The 15805-nt window shown below is 39.4% G+C and overlaps 2 protein-coding genes across 2 annotated transcripts; both read left to right on the forward strand.

The window, feature by feature from the left end:
* The first annotated feature begins 545 nt into the window (after positions 1-545).
* LOC142629384 (peroxidase 11) lies at positions 546-4558 on the forward strand. The gene is made up of 4 exons (XM_075803361.1): positions 546-848; positions 1122-1313; positions 3491-3656; positions 3867-4558. The coding sequence occupies exons 1-4, from the start codon at positions 549-551 to the stop codon at positions 4289-4291; spliced, it is 1083 nt and encodes a 360-aa protein (XP_075659476.1). The 5' UTR covers positions 546-548; the 3' UTR covers positions 4292-4558.
* A 5037-nt stretch (positions 4559-9595) lies between these two features.
* LOC142628851 (uncharacterized) lies at positions 9596-11564 on the forward strand. Its single transcript, XM_075802889.1, has 3 exons — positions 9596-9737; positions 10074-10855; positions 11403-11564. Exons 1-3 carry the CDS (start codon positions 9596-9598, stop codon positions 11562-11564), a joined length of 1086 nt encoding a protein of 361 aa, XP_075659004.1.
* The last annotated feature ends 4241 nt before the right edge of the window (positions 11565-15805 follow it).

The following is a 15805-nucleotide window of genomic DNA, read 5'->3' on the forward strand; positions in this document are numbered from 1 at the left end:
CATATAAACATGAATTAAATTGATACAATTAAGCATTATGGTTAAACCTAATTTGTTCAGGTTGGAGCATCTAACCAACCTTTTCACATTCCAATGGGCTGATATCTACCGGAACATCCCTTTCTTATAAATGAGGAGCTTTAATAATCAACCCACTTAGATGTGAGGTTTGTGGAATAAAAGGATAGGGATACTTTTATTTTTTTGGTGATTGAAATTTAATTTTTGAGAGAGAAATTGAAAAAAAGGAAGCAAAGCCTGTTCAGATCTTTAAGTAAGAGTTGAAGTGGTAAACATTAGCTGTTAACAATTTTCGGTTTGGTGACTTGCCCAAATCTTTTAAGCTTTTTGTAATAGTAGCTCACGTACACGTCTTTTTATGGTTCTCTCTAATTTTGGTTTAAGAGTGGCCACCAACCAGGCCAAATATTAGTTGCATCCTCTCTTGACTACTAACACAATTCTATGCTTAATACTCAAACGGCCTTGCAAAAAAACTTATGATACAATATTCCGCATTCAATGTACTTATATATATATATATATATATGTCAGTCCCACCCATCTCTCCCACTCTCACTCTCCAATTATCCAAGAAAACCATAACAGCAACAATGGCACCTTCCCTCCATTCAAAGCCCCTTGTTCTCCAATTCTTGCTTCTAACTTTGTTCATTCTTGGAACCAGATTACATGCAAGTGACCCTGTTCTAAAATTGGACTATTATGCATCTACTTGTCCAACTCTGTTCGAAATTATCAAGAAAGAAATGGAATGTGCAGTGCTAGCTGATCCACGTAACGCGGCCTTAATACTTCGATTACATTTCCATGATTGTTTTGTTCAGGTCTACATCTTTATTCCATTACATTCCTTGTTATTATTGACATGCTTCAAAAATTTTATTAGTTTGAAACTGATACATTCTATAATTCTGATTAAATACTATAACTCTAAAAGTGTATCAAATGTCACATCATTTAAATTTTAAATGATATTACACTATTAGCTTAAATAAATTATTTTCCAAAATTATTTAATTAATTTTGGGCATGGCTAACATGGGCAAGAATTGCTTAAGCAATTAAAGTAAGGAATAATTTGATATGTTGATGAACAGGGATGTGATGGGTCAATATTGCTGGATGACACAATCACACTACAAGGAGAGAAGAAAGCTTCCCCCAACATAAACGCTTTGAAAGGTTTCAAAATTATTGATAGTATAAAGAACAAGCTTGAATCAGAGTGCCCCGGAATCGTTTCTTGTGCAGATATTCTCACTACTGCTGCAAGAGATGCAGTCATTCTGGTAAGAAGAATAGTTGTTTGTGGCATCTTAAAATATTTCAATATTAAACTTCCTTTTTGCGTAGTTTAGTAGAGCTTTACATTAAAAATCTAAAAATGTAATTGCTTTAATCAAGGCATCACAAAAGGTATTGTATTTCACCACCGTACTTAGATTTCTTTCTTTCTAAATTTCTCTTTTCATGATAAAATTTGTTCATGTATTTGAATTTATGACTTTGAAGCCTCCATTGGTTCTATGGTGATTTCTTTTTATTCATTTTTGGTAGATTATTTGATAATATATATTGAAATTAAATTTTAAGAATTTGACTGCAAAAATGATAATAAATGTATCTTATTATATAAAGATGACATCGACTATAGCTTTGATGCAAGATGTTAAGCTAACACTTAGAATGTTTTTTTACATGTAAATAATAAATTAGACAACTTTTAAAATACTCATTAAAATTTTGGATAACAATAATATGTCCTAAAAATGATCTGTTGTGTGTATGTGTGTGTGTATATATATATATATATATTCACTTGTGTTCATACTCTCTTATACAATATATTTATTAGTTATGATTTACTTTAACATTAAAAAATTAATTTATTTTTATACATAGTGTGTGTGGGAGACATGAATAATTTACTATGGAGGTAATTGTTTTTTAATGCTACACTAATCAATAACCTCTTTTTGGATTAATATTTTTAAAATTTCACTACTAGATTAAAATTTTAGTTTTTTTTAACAAATGAAAATTTTCATATTAATTGGATGCTATTGAATATTCAATTAACAAACTCAAGTTTTGTGTACAATTTAATATACAAAAAAAAAAAAAAAAGAATTTTAAAGATTTTATGGATGGGGTAGCTATTAATTTTAATCATCTTGAAAATTTTCATGCATAGAAAGTACAATAAGAAATATAATATTACAATAGATTTGTCAAAATACACCTTCAATATAATCTAATCGGTAGTGTAGCATTATCAAAAGTTACATAAGGTAATATTATGTGTAAATATTAACATGAAATCTTTTGACTTTTTGTTAATTCTAATTAATATTGTTATATTAGCTTTTGAAAATGCATACTTGTTTAGATCATCATTTTAATATATACACACACATGCACTAGCCTCATCACATGCGCTTTGCGCATGTGATGAGGCTTTTTTTTTTTTTTTTTGTTGGTTTAGTGTCATAATTTTCCTTTTTAAAAATTTTTTTGATAAATTTGTTTTGAATACATGGATTAGAAGAAGAGTGTCATTTTTTGTAAGCATTTTAGATGGAGTTGGAGATATATTTTTACCGAATTGTCCTCAAGTTTTTTCCCTACTAAACGTAAAGTTTAGGGGTATTTCTAAACCACATAAAAGTCCAGTCTGAAGAGAGGAATCCTTTTTTTTATATAATTTTTATTAAATTAAAGTTCACATTCTCTAATAAATCCTAATTAAATTAGGTGTGCCTTTTTTGTGAATTTATAATTTGAATTTTTATTTATTAATACTTATTAATTAAATACGTATCATAAATAAATAATTTTCTTGTCAAACTTTACCTTGCAGTGCATGGTTTAACTATTGAAATATATTAATTATTTGTATATGTTTATTTTGACTATTGTACTAATATTGTTAAAATAACGGTCAAGTGATGGAATTCACAATTTCCTAATAGTTTAAACTCTTAGGATAATCAGTAGTTCATCATTGCATAAGAGTAAATTGTATAGTTAAAATTTGGTCTCTGCCTTGCCTCTTGTTAAAAAAGAAAAGTTAAAAATCTTATGCGTTGTGCCCCACCTATTGAGGAGGAGTTTAAATCTGCACATGAGGAGGAGTTTTAGAATAACGATGAAGTGATTAATTCATAATTTCCTAAAAGTTAAAACTTTTTAACATCTTATAGTTTATAAAATACCATATATAATTTGTCCCCTTAACAAAAATTTCTTGCTTGGTCCTTGGTGGGAATGGAGGTATTTTCATAAAATAAGTCTATTGACATCAAATAATTCATTGAATCTTACACATCTTTGCTTCTGTATTTGTGTTGTGGTAAGCCTAGTCGAGTGAAGTGGCAATGCCATGTGAGAGAGAATGTAAAAAAAAATTGGTACCTCTAGCAGAACTGATTTTGATAATGTGCCTTTTTCTTCATATTATTTGCAGGTTGGTGGACCATATTGGGAAGTTCCTCTGGGAAGAAAGGATTCTATAACTGCAAATTATGCATTGGCAAACACAAATATTCCAACAGCAGATGAGGGCTTGCCCTCTATCATTTCTAAGTTTCTTTATCAAGGCCTCTCAGTTACAGACGTGGTGGCTCTATCAGGTGCGGGCTAGTATAGGAATCTTGAGCAATTATGACTCCAGTTACGCCTATTGTGTGACTAATTAGTAGTCATATTTTGCTACATAATGTGCAGTACTTGAATCCTTTTTTTTTGGTTTTTCTTCATACATAATGTGCAGCACTTGAATCCTAAGTGATATCGGTATCATACTCTCCCCTCTGGGTTGTTTCTCTGCTTTTAATCTGCAGGGGCACACACTATAGGCATAGCACGCTGCACCAATTTCCGATCAAGGATTTATGGAGACTTTGAAGCAACTTCAGGACATGATCCAATCTCTGAGTCACACCTCAGCAGCTTGAAATCTATCTGCCCACCTACTGGGGGTGGGGACAACAATATCACAGCCATGGACTATGTTACTCCTAACCTTTTTGACAATTCATTCTACCAAATACTATTGAAAGGTGAGGGGCTACTTAACTCAGATCAAGAAATGTATTCAAGCTTGTTTGGAATTGAAACAAAGGAACTTGTGAAGAAGTATGCAGCAGATCCAGTTGCTTTCTTCCAGCAATTCTCGGATTCGATGGTGAAATTGGGAAATATTATAAACTCGGATAGCTTTGTCACGGGAGAAGTTAGAAGGAAATGCAGATTTGTGAACACATGAGCTGCAACTCTGAATTGATGAAAAGATGGAGTTGATAATTTTATATGTTTGTTATATAAAAAAAGTGAAAGCATTTAACAAAAAAGTGTCACTTTTAGTTGGAAATTGATGTTTCTCTTTATTCTATTTTATTAAATATGATAGTCATTCTTGTATTTCTCGATGTCAAAGAATAACATGTCAAAAGGAATTTTGGTGTGAAAATCTGTCATGTACCGTACTCATTTTCACAACTTGATTAGAGTTTGTTCCTATTTCCTAGTTCAACCCAAATTGTTGATTGTACTTTGCCTTAAACCTTTCAATAGTTCCATTAGATTTGTATTTGATCATGTAAACTCATTTGCATCCAATCATTTTTTTTTTTTTTTTGGTCTCAAGGGGCACAGAACAAGCTCCCATCTTTAACCGACCATTCCAGTCAATGTTGGACCATCCAGTCAATGTTGGCCGGTGTTTCACCCGTGCTAATTGGAATCGATTTTCAAAAATCAATTTTGGTTCTCCAAATGCTTCTCTTTCTCTCTTTCTACCACGACGGGGAATTTTTTTAAATGCTGAAATACCTTGTCTTTTATTTTCACAAAATACATTCACACTTATTGTGAAGAATCCTCGACAAAACTAATAAAATATCTATTGCCACTTAAGAACTCAACCTTAGTAGGACCTCATATATCAAAATAAACCAAGACGTACATTGGCCTTCCTAATAAAAGATTTATAAAATGAAACTCAATGATGTTTGTCAAATAAACAATACTCACAGGTATGTATTGACATACCTTTGGCAAACAGAATGAGGGATTCATTTGCCAAAATTTGCAACCGTTTTCCACTCAAGTGAACTAACTTTTGTCACCAGTTAGGCGAATAATCATTTTAAGCTGCAATGTTCACACCCCCGCACCATTTTACTTGTATCTTGTAAAGTGTATAAATCTTACCTCTAACAAGCAATAATGACCCTTTAGAAAGTTCCCATTTGTTGTTGTCAAAATAGATATTATAATCTACTTGATTCAAAGCATGCGTGTGGATTAGATTTACATGTTACACAATCTTCAATATCAAAGTCCTTCAAGTATTACCTTTAACACAAATATCATCAATTTGCACGATGTCTGCATGATTCATTGCCTTATTCACTGTACCAAAGTCTTTTACTTTGTACGAAGTAAAGAGCCCATTTCTTAATGTGACATGAGCAAACACCCAATTTTGTAACCTTTATGAAAACTCATTTCAAGGTCAAAACTATCATTTTGTAATATATGAAAAAATTTATAATTTGACCATTAAAACTTCCAATATTCTATTGAAAGCAAATCTAGAAGTTCTAACAATCAAAATGACGTACTGTATGTTTAAATCAAACCATTGGATTAATTATAGCCAAGTCAAAATTCAACTGTTATACACAATTCCTATGATTGAGACTAGAAACATGTGATTACAATTAATTAATTGTGATTAGTTATTAAATAATCAAATTAGGATTGATGATGTGTTATAAACTCATTGATTAGGGATAAGGATAAGGGTGAACTATCACACATAAGATTATATGATTCTAAAATAAGATTTTATGATTCTAAAGAATAAATAATCTTAATTTTTTATTTTAATAAATCTATTTAAAACAAGTATTTAATTAAATAAATTACTTCCTATATATCCTTTGGCCTCTTATAACCCTAAAACGACTAAAAATATTAAACTTAGAAATGACCTGAAAAAACATCAAAATTACTAAAAATATTGAAATCAAGAACAACACTTGGATTTTGGCTCTGAGTGTCAATCATCACTTAGGTCCCCAAATTAAGTTTCAATTGCCACTTGATCCCCAAAACTTGAATTTTTAGCCATTTTATGATTTTTTACAATTTTTAGCCCACATATATATATATATATATATATATATATATATATATATATATCATATTTTAACTTTTTATAAGCTAGGTCTTTTAGCCTTGGAGAGTCTAAAAGTCAAATAAACTTTTCAACCAATGCTCTCCCCATTGTCTGAATAATAAATTCCCCCATTTTCAAAAAAACACTAGATAATTCACTCCTATAGTCAGTTTGATTGAGGGGGAGGGAATGTGAGTAAAGTATATTTAGCCCAAAATTAGCCTAATTTCAATAAACTCTACTTTACTCCCTTCCACTCAAACTCCTTCCTCCCTCCATCCAAACGGGCCCTTAGAGAAAGCTTTCAGGAAAGAGCCATTAGGTGATTGCTAATCCTTTCTTCCAATCAATACACTTTACCCATCAAAAGTTTAACTTTATAACTTCCCTAGAATAAACTTGATTCAAAGAAAGGCTCCAATCCATTTTTACACTCAAGTTGTTGTCAAAGTACTCTTATTCTGTTAAATCTTTGAAAAAATTGTAGATCATCTCAAGAAAACTACAAAGGAAGAAGGTGCTACCCAAGTTCCACCGCGCCAAACCAAATCCCTATTGATACATTCCTTGAAGGAAAGAGTTGCTCTGCTAGCTCCTTGATATGAACTTGAACCGAGGATGTATCTTTCATTAATGGTTTTCTTGTTTTTCTAAAGTAAATATAAGGGTAAACTATATGTTTAGTCCCTAAAATTTAGGCTGAATGTCAATTTGGTCTGATAAGGATAATTTTGTAATTAAACCATGACGAAAGAAAAGGCGATAGACACAATAATCTCGTCAGCATTGCTTATGACAAACGACTACATCATAGAGTCTACAGCTTCATACTGAGGTTGACGACCCTACATTGGTTACGATGCTAGAAGCTAACGAGGACAAGCTGAAGAGGGTAAGCAAACCTCCGTCGAATCTGACATGGCCTTACTTGATCTCCACGCATCCGTGTATAAGGAGACATCTTGCGCTGCACACTTAACCCTAATCAAGAAGACTCCTATAAGGAAAGAACTCTAGGAGATACGCAAATCCAAGAGGTTCTCTCCTAGAGCGAAATAACTTCTTGGCCAAGGCACGGATGTCAACCCTACACTACTATAAATACCTTAAAACCCTCACAAATTAAGGTACACATAATTCACCCCAACTCTAGCACTCTAGAGTTGTGAACAAGAGATTTTTCTAACTTGACCGTCGGAGGGTATTTGGTCGGTACCACACCGATACTCTTCTTAAGGTCTTCAGCTTTTGTGTTGTGCAGGTTCTTTATCAAGGGCACGTGAGGACTGTGTGGCTTATTGACGATTTTTCGGCATCATCAGTTAGTGCCGTCTGTGAGAAAGATTAGCGACTTAAAAAGCCGTGCTATCGCTTCCTAGACAAAGAGTTGCATGGTACTTACTCACTCGATGACGACCACCAACAACGCTTAAGGAGATGAACCATGCGCAATTGCGCTCGAGAGACAGGTCTAAACTTTAGCTGCGCCAAAGGAATGCAGGCGCTAACACTCAGGAGGAAGACCAAGAAGGCACTAGCGCTGAGAGAAGGAACCAGGAAGGGCAGGAGGGTAGCAATGCCCCAAGCAGACCAGAACAATGTGACACGAGCTGACCATCTGTCACCGATACCGTCCCACCTCACATAGTCGCTGAGATGCAGATGATAAAGGAACGGATGTATTGTATGATGAACGCCCTCAGAGGACGAGTGTCTAGCGATCTTAATGACCTGGTCTAGCAAACTGACTCGCCGTTCACAGCATCCTTCAGTTCATTCCCCCTTCCACCGAAGTTTCGTATGTCGCAAGTAAAAAGTTACAACGGGTCCAAAGACCCTTTAGATCACTTAGAGTCTTTTAAGACGCTAATGTACCTTCAAGGGGTGCCGGACGAAATCATGTATAGAGCCTTCCCCACCACGTTGAAGGGACCCACAAGGATCTGGTTCAACAGGCTATCGCCCAACTCCATTGGTACTTTCAAGGAGTTAAGCGCCCAATTTGCCTCGCACTTCATCGGGGGGCACAGGTATAAGAAATCCACCACATTCCTGATGAACATAAGTAGCGAGAAGATGAGATGCTAAGGTCTTACATAACTAGCTTTAACAAGAAGGCCCTCTCGATCGGCGAAGCAGACGACAAGATACTCGTGGCGGCATTCACCAATGGGCTACGGAAGGGTAAGTTCCTATTTTCTCTATATAAAAATGACCCGAAGACCATGTCGGAGGTGCTTTACAGGGCGACTAAGTACATGAACGCAGAAGATGCACTATTGGCCTGAGAAGAGAAGCCCAAGAAAAGGGAAAGACAGGAAGACGTACAGCCGGACAAAGGGCGGAAGATGGCTAGAATCGGAGAATGGTAGGAGGATAGACACTCCAAACCACCCGCGGGGAAGTTGACAAGCTTCACCTCGCTGACTGTCCCAATTGACCAAGTGCTGATGCAAATTAAGGATGAAGGAGCCCTGACCTTTCCCGGCAAGCTGAACAGAGATCCTAACAAGAGGTCAAGGGACAAATATTGCCACTTCCAACGTGATCATGACCATGACACAACTGACTGCTACGACTTGAAGCAACAAATAGAAGCTCTTATCAGGCAAGGAAGGCAACAAAGGTTCGTCAGCAAGAAGAAAATGGACCCATCACAGGAATAGGCTCCCCAACAGGAGAACAAGCGCCCTCGACCACCCATAGGAGATATAAGAATGATCGTAGGAGGCACCGCGACTGCTGGGTCGTCAAGAAAGGCTTGTAAGACTTACCTTAGGATGGTTCAGAACATCCAGCTAATGGGTTCAGTACCCAAAATGGCCCGAATCGATGGTCCGCCAAACGCTCACAACTTTCCTCAAAGAAAATCGGGACATATTCGCTTAGAGCCACTAAGACATGCCAGGAATCGACCCGTCAGTCATGGTGCACAGATTGAATGTGTCGCCTTCTTTTCCACCCGTCGGTCAGAAGAAACGGGTGTTCACCCAAGAGAAAGACCGGGCTATAGTGGAAGAAGTCTGCAAGTTACAAGAGGTAGACTTCATTAGGGAAGCTTACTACCCCAACTGGTTGGCGAACATCATGATGGTCAAGAAAAGCAACAAAAAATTGAGGATGTGCGTAGACTTCACAGACCTAAACAAAGCATGCCCCAAAGATAGCAACCCCCTCCCGCAGGTCGACCTCCTGGGAGACTCTACGGCTCAACACCAGCTGCTGAGCTTCATGGACGCATTTTCAAGATACAATCAAATCCAAATGGACGAAGCTGATCAGGAGAAAACTTCATTCATAACCAGCCATGGCCTTTTTTGTTACAAGGTCATGCTATTCGGCCTTAAATACGCGGGCGCAACATATCAGAGGCTCATGAACAAGATGTTCGCACGGCAGATTGGGAGAAATGTCCAGGTCTATGTCAATGACATGCTAGTGAAAAGTCGAAGAGAAGATGATCACTTGGAGGATCTCAAGGAAACATTCGACACTTTTCGTTCCTACAACAAGAAGCTTAATCCAGGCAAGTGTGCCTTCGAAGTGACGACGAGGAAATTCCTGGGATACATGGTGTCCTAGAAAGGTATTGAGACTAACCCGGACAAGATCTGGGCTATAATAGAAATGACACCTCCTAAAAACGTAAAAGAAGTACAAAGCCTCAACAACAAGGTAGCTGCGCTCAATAGATTCGTGTCCAGAGCAACGGATGAGTGTCTACCATTCTTTCGTATGCTGAAGAAGTCTTTTGAATGGACACCCGAGTGTCAGCAGGCATTCGAAGATCTAAAGGCCTACCTCTCTTCCCTACCGCTATTGAGTCCCTCGTAACTAAGAGAAGAGTTATTCCTGTATTTAGCTGTCTCCCCGGCATCTGTCAGGGCGGCCTTAGTTAGGGAAGATGACAAGGTGCAAAGGCCCATATACTACGCCAGCTGGGCACTTCATGGTGCAGAAGAAAGGTACCTTCCAATGGAAAAGCTCGCCTTCACTCTAGTCACAGCAGCCCTTAAGCTCAAGCCGTACTTCCAAGCCCATACAGTGATCGTCCTAACTAACAAGCTTTTATGGCGAGCGACGAGCAGTCCTGAAGCTGCTGGACGTATGGCGTTATGGGCCATAAAGTTAAGCAAATTCGACATACAATGCTGCCCACCCACTGCCATCAAAGGACAGGTGGTCTCCGACTTCACTGTAGAGTTCACTAACGCAGAAGGCCCGGGGGTAGGAGAATACCCCCAGTGGAATATATACATGGACAGATCGTCCAACAGACAAGCTGGTGGACTAGGCATCGTACTTCGATCTCCAGAGGGTGATGAGATTGAGTGCATGGTTCGTCTCGACTTCCCTACAACCAATAATGAAGCGGAGTACGAAGCTCTAGTAGCAAGGCTAGATCTTGCCAAAGCAGCGAGGACTGCAAATGTGATTATTCATTGCGACTCCCAGGTCATCACAAACCAAATAAACGGTGATTATGAATGTAAGGGCGAGAGGATGAAGAAGTACTTGGAGCAAGTAAAGAGAAGGGTAAACAAGCTGCATGCCAAGATTGTTCAAATTCTAAGGGGAGAGAATGAGCAAGCCGATTGTCTTGCCAAGGCCGCATCAGCAGAATACATGATTACCCCTGACAAGGTACTCTCCTTTATCCAGCTCTTACCACTAGTAGATTTCATCGATGTGTAGGAGACAGGTTCTGAAAGCAATTGGACCACCCCTTTAGTTTCTTACTTGAAAGATAGCACGCAACCTGAAGGGAAGGAAGCCGCAAAAAAGTTGAAGGTTCAGGCAGCGCGATTCGTCTTGATAAAGGACGTCCTGTATAAAAGGGGTTTCTCCCGACTGTACCTAAGATATTTAGGCCCCGAAGAAGCAGATTACGTCATGAGAGAATTACATGAAGGGATCTGCGGCAACCATTCGAGGTCGCGGTCATTGGTGCATAAGTTGATTTGGGCTTGATATTACTGTCCAACTTTGCAGAAGGACACCCAGATTTATGTCAAAGCCTACAAAAAATGTCAAAGGTTCAGCAACATCATCAGAAAACCAACTGAAGAGCTGACCCCAATAACAGCTCCATGGCCGTTCGCCCAATGGGGACTGAACATCATGGGCCCATTCCCAATAGCAATGAGATAGTTGAAGTTCCTAATAGTCGACATACTACTTCACCAAATAGGTAGAAGCTGAAGCCATAGCCACCATCACTGAGAAGAACATACTGAGCTTTGTTTGGAAGAGCATCATTTACAGGTACGGAATCCCTAGGTTCTTGGTTTCAAACAACGGGAAACAATTTGACAATGACTCCTTTAGAGACTTGCTCACAGATAGGGATTAAGAACCACAACTCCTCCCCTGCCCATCCTCAAGCCAATGGATAAGTTAAAGGTCACGAACCAATCCTTGCTTTAGATCATCAAGACTCGACTTGAGGGGGTAAAGGGGATATGGACAGAGGAGTTACCCAGCATACTATGGGCGTACAAGACGACAGCCAGAACCCCCACAGGAGAAACTCCATTTCGACTAGTATACGGAAGTGAGGTGGTCATCCCAGCTGAGGTCGGACTCACAAGCTACAGGGTGGACAATCACGACGAGGGGAGGAACGACGAGGCCATACGTATACAACTTAACCTAGTTAACGAGGTCAGGGCGACAACTAAACAGAGACTTGCACGATACCAAGACCTCATGGCCAAACACTACAGCTCCCAAGTCAAACACTGAGGCTTCAAGGTTGGAGACCTTGTCTTGAGAAAGTGGGCACCGCCAAAGACCCCGCACAAGGAAAACTCGGCCCAAACTGGGAAGAACCCTACAGAATCACGTCATGGCTAAGGAAAGGCACCACCACTTGGAGACACTTGACAGGCAGAAGCTATGCCATCCGTGGAATGCCAAGCATCTCAAGAAGTACTACCAGTAGAAGACAGCATGAATAATGCTACTCCTCATTTCCAGTTTATTTCTTTCAGTCATTTATCTTAGTTTACTTTTTACCTATAGTACTTTTTAAGCCCAAAGGGCTGAGTTTTATTCTTTTCGGAACAATTTTCTACTTATATGCATCCATCACAATAAGAGGACTTATTAAGAAATAACCAATGTGCATATTTGCCCTTACAAAACTACGTCTATAAGTCAACAAAGTAGACAATTCCACAAAGTGGACGGGCCTATTACCAAGTCTACAAAGTAGACGAGTTTAATATAAGTCCACAAATTGGAAAAAGTTATTACCAAGTCTACAAAGTAGATGAGTCCACAAAGTGGACGGGCCTATTACCAAGTCTACAAAGTAGACGAGTTTAATATAAGTCCAAAAATTGGACGAAACTATTACAATGTCCACAAAGTAGATGAGCCTAAGTCCACAAAGTGGACAAGCCTATCACCAAGTCTACAAAGCACACAAGTTTAATGTAAGTCCACAAAGTGGACGAACCTACTTCTAAGTCCACAAAGTGGATGAATATTGTAGGCACACAAAGTGGATGATTTTATTAAGTGGACGGGTTCGAAACTTAGTAGACAAGTTCACCCCACGAGGATAAGTTGATACCAAGTCCATAAGTGGACGGATCCATAGTCAAACCCACCAATAAACGAACCAGTAAGGACACCTTAAGTAGACGGCTTCGCCCTAATTTACCAAGTACAAACGTATCCTAACATACATTCAAGTGCAAAGGATAGACATACACACCAAATGAAAAGCAACACATATACTGAAAGTGACGGGTGTAAAATACTACAAATAAAGTTTAGTTTTTACAAGCAAAGCCTAAAAACAAATGGGCATCAAACATTGTTTGAAATTGAGTCTGATTTACAATAAAAAGAAAGAAGGGCTGAGTTCAAGAGGCCAGGGGGTCTTGAGGGTTCTCGTCATTCTTGGGAGGAAGGTCTTGGATGCCTTGAGTAGAAGGGTCTTCTGCAATATAAGGATTGGCCGACGGGGTCAGAGGGACAATAGGCTGGTCCATAGTAGGTTGGGCAAGGACAACACTATCATCTTTTGGGTTCGCCTCAGACTTGGTAGGGTCGTCACTTTCCTCAAAGATAGTATCGCCCACAGGAGTCGACAGTAGAGGCTCGTCCATAATAACTTTGGATAAATCCAAGTTAGGATAGACGGACTTGACCTGCTTTAGGCAGTCCTAGAACCCATCACCATAATAGACGGCGCAAGCATTTATAAAAAGCTGTGAAGCCTTAAACTCTGCCACTGCGTTAGTCTTGGCTATCTCCACCTAACTTAGAAGAGCTTTGGCTTATTGTTCTTGCTTCCTCTAATGAGCCTCCTCTTCTAGCTGTTCCTTTTGCTCCTTCACCTCCTTATTGAAATCACGGACTGCTTTTGGGCGTTAGTCAAGTTCTCAATGCGTTTATGTAAGCGAGCAATCACACCCTCCTTGGCAATGCCCCTATCCTACAACGCCTTCATACGAACCAGTGCCTACGCGATGAAATTTACCGTCAGGAACACAGAATAATAAAAAAACATAAATGCTAATGAAGAATAAAGTAACATACCTGGGCAAGGTCGAAAAGGCCCGATGCCCTCAGCTCTTCCGTCGTTTGCTCAGTACAAGGATCTACTTCCTCACTTTTGAGGACAGACTCCATCACCTCAATAGCATAATCTTTGTGGGTAAGAAGGAGATGGACAGGTTCCTGAGCAAAGGGGCCTGATGTCGTCATTAACCCCTTGCCATCTCTATGGCTCGGCTTCAGGGGCGTTGTCTTCTTAGGGTGTTTGGCCCCAGGGATGACAGCAGTTTTCTTGGGAGGACGCTCGTCCTTCCCGATGACTTTCCTTTTGTTAGCCGCCTTCCCAACGGCCTTAGGGGCTGATGAGGACGTCCCTCCCCCCTTTATTTTCTTCTCCTCTTCTTTCCTTCGGGCGGCAGCTACCCGCACTAGCGCCCTCTGCCTAGCTAACTCCATGTCTACAAAAGATAAGAAACGAGAGTTAAGATAAGAAATGACAAAGAGAAAGTGACGGAGTAAACTAATGGATACTTACGATGACGATAATAGGCATTTAACCTATAAGCTACCGGCATCGACTCCAGACCTCCATAGTAAAGGTGTAAAGTGTCGAGAGTAATCAAGTCCCAACACTTCCGCTCGTCCAACGAGATTGATGTTACCCAACGGATAAAGTCTTCTTGTTTAGCTGTAATATGTGGACGAACACTAGCTGAAAAGAAGAGTAGACGGTGTTAGAAATTTTAAATAAATAAACTAAGGGAAGAAGCAGACGGGGTTAACCTAAATCCGTAACGAAAGCCCAAGTGTTGTCAAAGCCATGAGGCATCGTCTCCCACTCTTCCTGATAGAATACCCATTTCGTCCCTTTGACAAAAAAGTACCTGCCCTTCCAATTCCTATTAGAATCGGGCATGTCAAACACCAACTTTAGCTCATTCTTCCTTACTGCGAAATGGTATATCCCTTGGGACGAGGCGATATGTTAGGGTTGATAGCACCAAAAGAACTCGTCAAGAGTTGACTGACAGTTCCTACCACTCAGACGACCCCACAAAATCTCAGCCTCAATGAATATCCGCCAAGCATTGGGGGCAATCTGGCTGATGGATAAACCCAAAAAATTAGCTAGCTGACGATGAAGTGCTGTCAGTGGCAACCTCAATCCTACCGCGAACATGGCATTGTACATGCCAATGTCCGCGGTCTACCCTAAATAACATTTTTCGAGCTCCCTAGGGAGACGGATGGGGATGTCATCCAGAATTTGGTAATGGTCACGTAAAGTTTTGAAAACCTTGTCCGACATTGTCGGTAGGAATTCATTGACAGACCATTTCTTGGGGAGGATGAAAGGACGGTCATCTTCGGGGCCTCCCGAAGTACTCTCTAAGGCCTCCTCCTCACCGTCGTTTTCTCCCCCGTCACTCACTCTCTCCTCTTCCTCCTCACCAACATTTTCTTCCTCGTCACTCACTCTTTCCTCTTCCCTTTCATCACCCTCGTCTTCGCCCTCACTTACTATTTCCTCATCTTCTCTTCTACAACTTTCCACTTCCTTGTCAGAAGATTAGGCTGACGTATCCCTCTCTGACGACTAGGAGAAGCCCTCCTCGGGCTCGTGACCTGACTGGAAGACCTCGTCGTAGCTCGCTCCTTCTTAGACTGACGATTGTTCACTCGTCGCTTCTCTACACATTTGACTAAGTGATGGATTCATTCTAAGAACCTAAATTGACGACCTCACTATGGAGTTTACTAACTAGAAAAAAAAAAAAAAAAAAAAAAAAAAAAAAAAAAAAAAAAAAGGAGAAGAAGAAGAAGATAGAATAAAAGAAAAAGAGAACTCACAAGTGGGCGGTTCCTTGGAAAAAAGGACGGTCTAGGAAAGACGACGGCAATGAAGATGACGAGATCAGAAGACTGACGGAGGAAAGGAGTTCAGAAAGCGATAGGCCCTTTCTCTCAAAGATCAGCGAAGGATACAATTTTGGAAATGAGGGAGGGGTTGAAATACATATAGGCAAAGAATGCACGAAAGACGAAGCAACACGCTCGTCCAGAAGCGGAACCAATCGACTC

Source organism: Castanea sativa, chromosome 3, assembly GCF_040712315.1.
Source record: "Castanea sativa cultivar Marrone di Chiusa Pesio chromosome 3, ASM4071231v1".
Lineage (NCBI taxonomy): Eukaryota > Viridiplantae > Streptophyta > Magnoliopsida > Fagales > Fagaceae > Castanea > Castanea sativa.

What these genes read in the sequence shown, in the direction of transcription:
- LOC142629384 (XM_075803361.1), top strand. Translation starts at nt 549, where the DNA reads ATGTCAGTCCCACCCATCTCTCCCACTCTCACTCTCCAATTATCCAAG. An exon ending in TCCATGATTGTTTTGTTCAG is followed by an intron (nt 849 to 1,121) that starts GTCTACATCTTT and finishes GTTGATGAACAG; the next exon opens with GGATGTGATGGGTCAATATT. An exon ending in AGACGTGGTGGCTCTATCAG is followed by an intron (nt 3,657 to 3,866) that starts GTGCGGGCTAGT and finishes TTTAATCTGCAG; the next exon opens with GGGCACACACTATAGGCATA.
- LOC142628851 (XM_075802889.1), top strand. Translation starts at nt 9,596, where the DNA reads ATGTTCGCACGGCAGATTGGGAGAAATGTCCAGGTCTATGTCAATGAC. An exon ending in CAACAAGAAGCTTAATCCAG is followed by an intron (nt 9,738 to 10,073) that starts GCAAGTGTGCCT and finishes TCCTGTATTTAG; the next exon opens with CTGTCTCCCCGGCATCTGTC. An exon ending in ACATGATTACCCCTGACAAG is followed by an intron (nt 10,856 to 11,402) that starts GTACTCTCCTTT and finishes TTCACCAAATAG; the next exon opens with GTAGAAGCTGAAGCCATAGC.